Source organism: Sinocyclocheilus grahami, unplaced genomic scaffold (genome assembly GCF_001515645.1).
Source record: "Sinocyclocheilus grahami isolate Dianchi unplaced genomic scaffold, SAMN03320097.WGS_v1.1 scaffold694.1, whole genome shotgun sequence".
Taxonomy (NCBI): domain Eukaryota; kingdom Metazoa; phylum Chordata; class Actinopteri; order Cypriniformes; family Cyprinidae; genus Sinocyclocheilus; species Sinocyclocheilus grahami.
In genome coordinates this window covers 415,192-417,314 of record NW_015505873.1, presented here as the reverse complement: position 1 = coordinate 417,314, position 2,123 = coordinate 415,192, and the positions used below count along the sequence as shown (strand labels likewise).

Genomic DNA, 2,123 nt, shown 5'->3' with positions numbered 1-2,123 from the left:
GTGATCTATTTCTTTAAGCTAAACATTTGGCAAAATTAAAGTGCCCCTATTATGGATAATGAAAGGTTCATATTTTGGTTTTGGGAGTCCTAGCAACAGGTTGACATGCATGCAAGGTTAAAACACACTTTCATTGTCTTATAATATGCATTTATTTTTACCTTACTTGCTCAACGACTCCCAAAAGATTCGCTCAACGATTAATTTTTCCAAACCCCTCCTTTGCGTGACGCTAATCTGCGCTGATTGGCCCGATTTTTTTATTTCAAATTTTTATCAAGTTTTCCCGGGTCTCCGCGTGCAACAAGTGGGCGGGACATATGCTAATGTTTCATGTTGACGTCAACATAAAACGGCTTGGGATTCGACTCGTTTCAATGATTCAGAGTCGACTCTTTCTTTTGAGAGACAATAACTTTATACATGGTGCACGTTCAGATTTAAAATACGTGCAGGATGTTTTCATTCACTTAGAGCTGTGTTGCACACTGCATGAAAGCTCATTTTCAAACATCCATAATAGGGGCACTTTAAGTTCGTCTGGTTTGAAATAAAACTCATCATGTGAACATGATGTCGACTAAAGGTCGCTGAGCAAAAATGAAAAGTGTTTGAGAACACACAGATACAGACACTTGCTTCTGTGTGACAAAATGTGGCTTAAGCGTCCAAATGTGTTTAAAAAATCCGGTTTCTCCCACTGATTAGAAGTCCATGAGGAAATTCTTCCATAAAAATCCCTCAATGACAAAGTGAGTTGACAAAATCAGCTCAGGCTGATGAGATCCACTCTGGTGAAGCAAGCGTTCACCCTTCAGTAAAGATGCATGAGATCCGGCTCGGGCTTCAGATGTGAAGGTAATTATCCTCCGGCACCGAAGGCCCCTGCTCTCCCAGAAACTCTTCCGGTCTGGTTTGGCAGTCGAACAGTGCTGTCACAAACACACAGAACCATAAGCATGCGAGTTTCTGCAATGCAATCATGCTGATTTATAGTATCTGTCTGTGTTTTTACCAGCGATGCCTGATAGAGTTGTGTGCAGCAGGTCCGAGGAGCCCAGATTGTCCTCAAACATGGGCATCTGCATCATGGAACAGGGAGCAATGTGTTTGGCAGCCTGCGGTGAGTCACTGTATGAGAACACGGTCTGGACATCGGCAGAGAAACCTGACGGTGTTAATGCAGAAAAACATCACGCCATTTGATTATTCACAACACCAAACGACATTACAATCTAACGGCTGTAGTGCAACTACTGCGTCCTTCATTTAAGAGTCCAGGCTTGAACGATGTCTCCTCAGGGCGACATTTGAGCTTGGGAGAACTTTATACAATCTGTATGATGAGATTAGACGTGGATCTATTTTTGCCTGCCATCTGTCGCTCTAAGAGTGGAAGGACCAGTTTGTGAATCATTCAGCGCTGATCGGTTTGTTCTCAGCTTACATCTTAAATATGCATTTTGCATCTGCTTACTGCACATATGGAAGATATGTAAATGTGCTTATATATAGTGTTGGATGCCACACAGATGTGCTGCCTATTAGTGTTGCTAGGGTGGTGGTGTCTGGTTGCTAGGACGGCTGTTCGATTTTTTGCTGCACAATTAATTGAAATGGAAACCGAAATCGCAGTACTTGTCAGCTTTAAGAATTTCCTGCAATTTTATTCAGCATAAAAGTTTGAAGATTAAGCCATCTGTAAGCATTAATATTGTTATTTTACATTTTTAATCTAAAAGTAAATTGGTCAGGAAAGTTTCTCTTTGTGTCTTTTTTCTGTAATATTTTATTTAAAAGAAATAATGAATTATGAAGATTATATATATATATATATATATATATTAAAATCGCATTTTAAATTGCGCTTTTTATCAGATTTTTTTGTATCTGCAGGTGGTTGTAAACGGGTTGCTTTTTAAGTTTGTAAAAAAAATTTACTTAATGCACATAAAATTCAACAAAAGTGTAATGGTTTAACATTTGAAAATAAAGCAATTAAGACATCCATAAAAATGAATATTGTCATTTTACAGTTTTAATGAAATAAATAATAATAATAATATTTGTTCTTAAATGCTTGATTTTTTTTTTTTTTTTTTTTTTTTTTTTTTAAATTTTTC

The 2,123-nt window shown here is 37.5% G+C and overlaps 1 protein-coding gene across 1 annotated transcript in view; it reads right to left on the bottom strand.

Annotated features, from left to right (window-relative positions):
- Positions 1–980: 980 nt before the first annotated feature.
- The window catches only part of glis3 (GLIS family zinc finger 3), a 47,454-nt gene continuing 46,311 nt past the window's right edge, over positions 981–2,123 (bottom strand). Inside the window, exon 11 of the mRNA XM_016243553.1 lies at positions 981–1,168. Coding sequence (XP_016099039.1) covers positions 981–1,168 — 188 coding nt within the window. The remainder of the gene's footprint in view (positions 1,169–2,123) is intronic.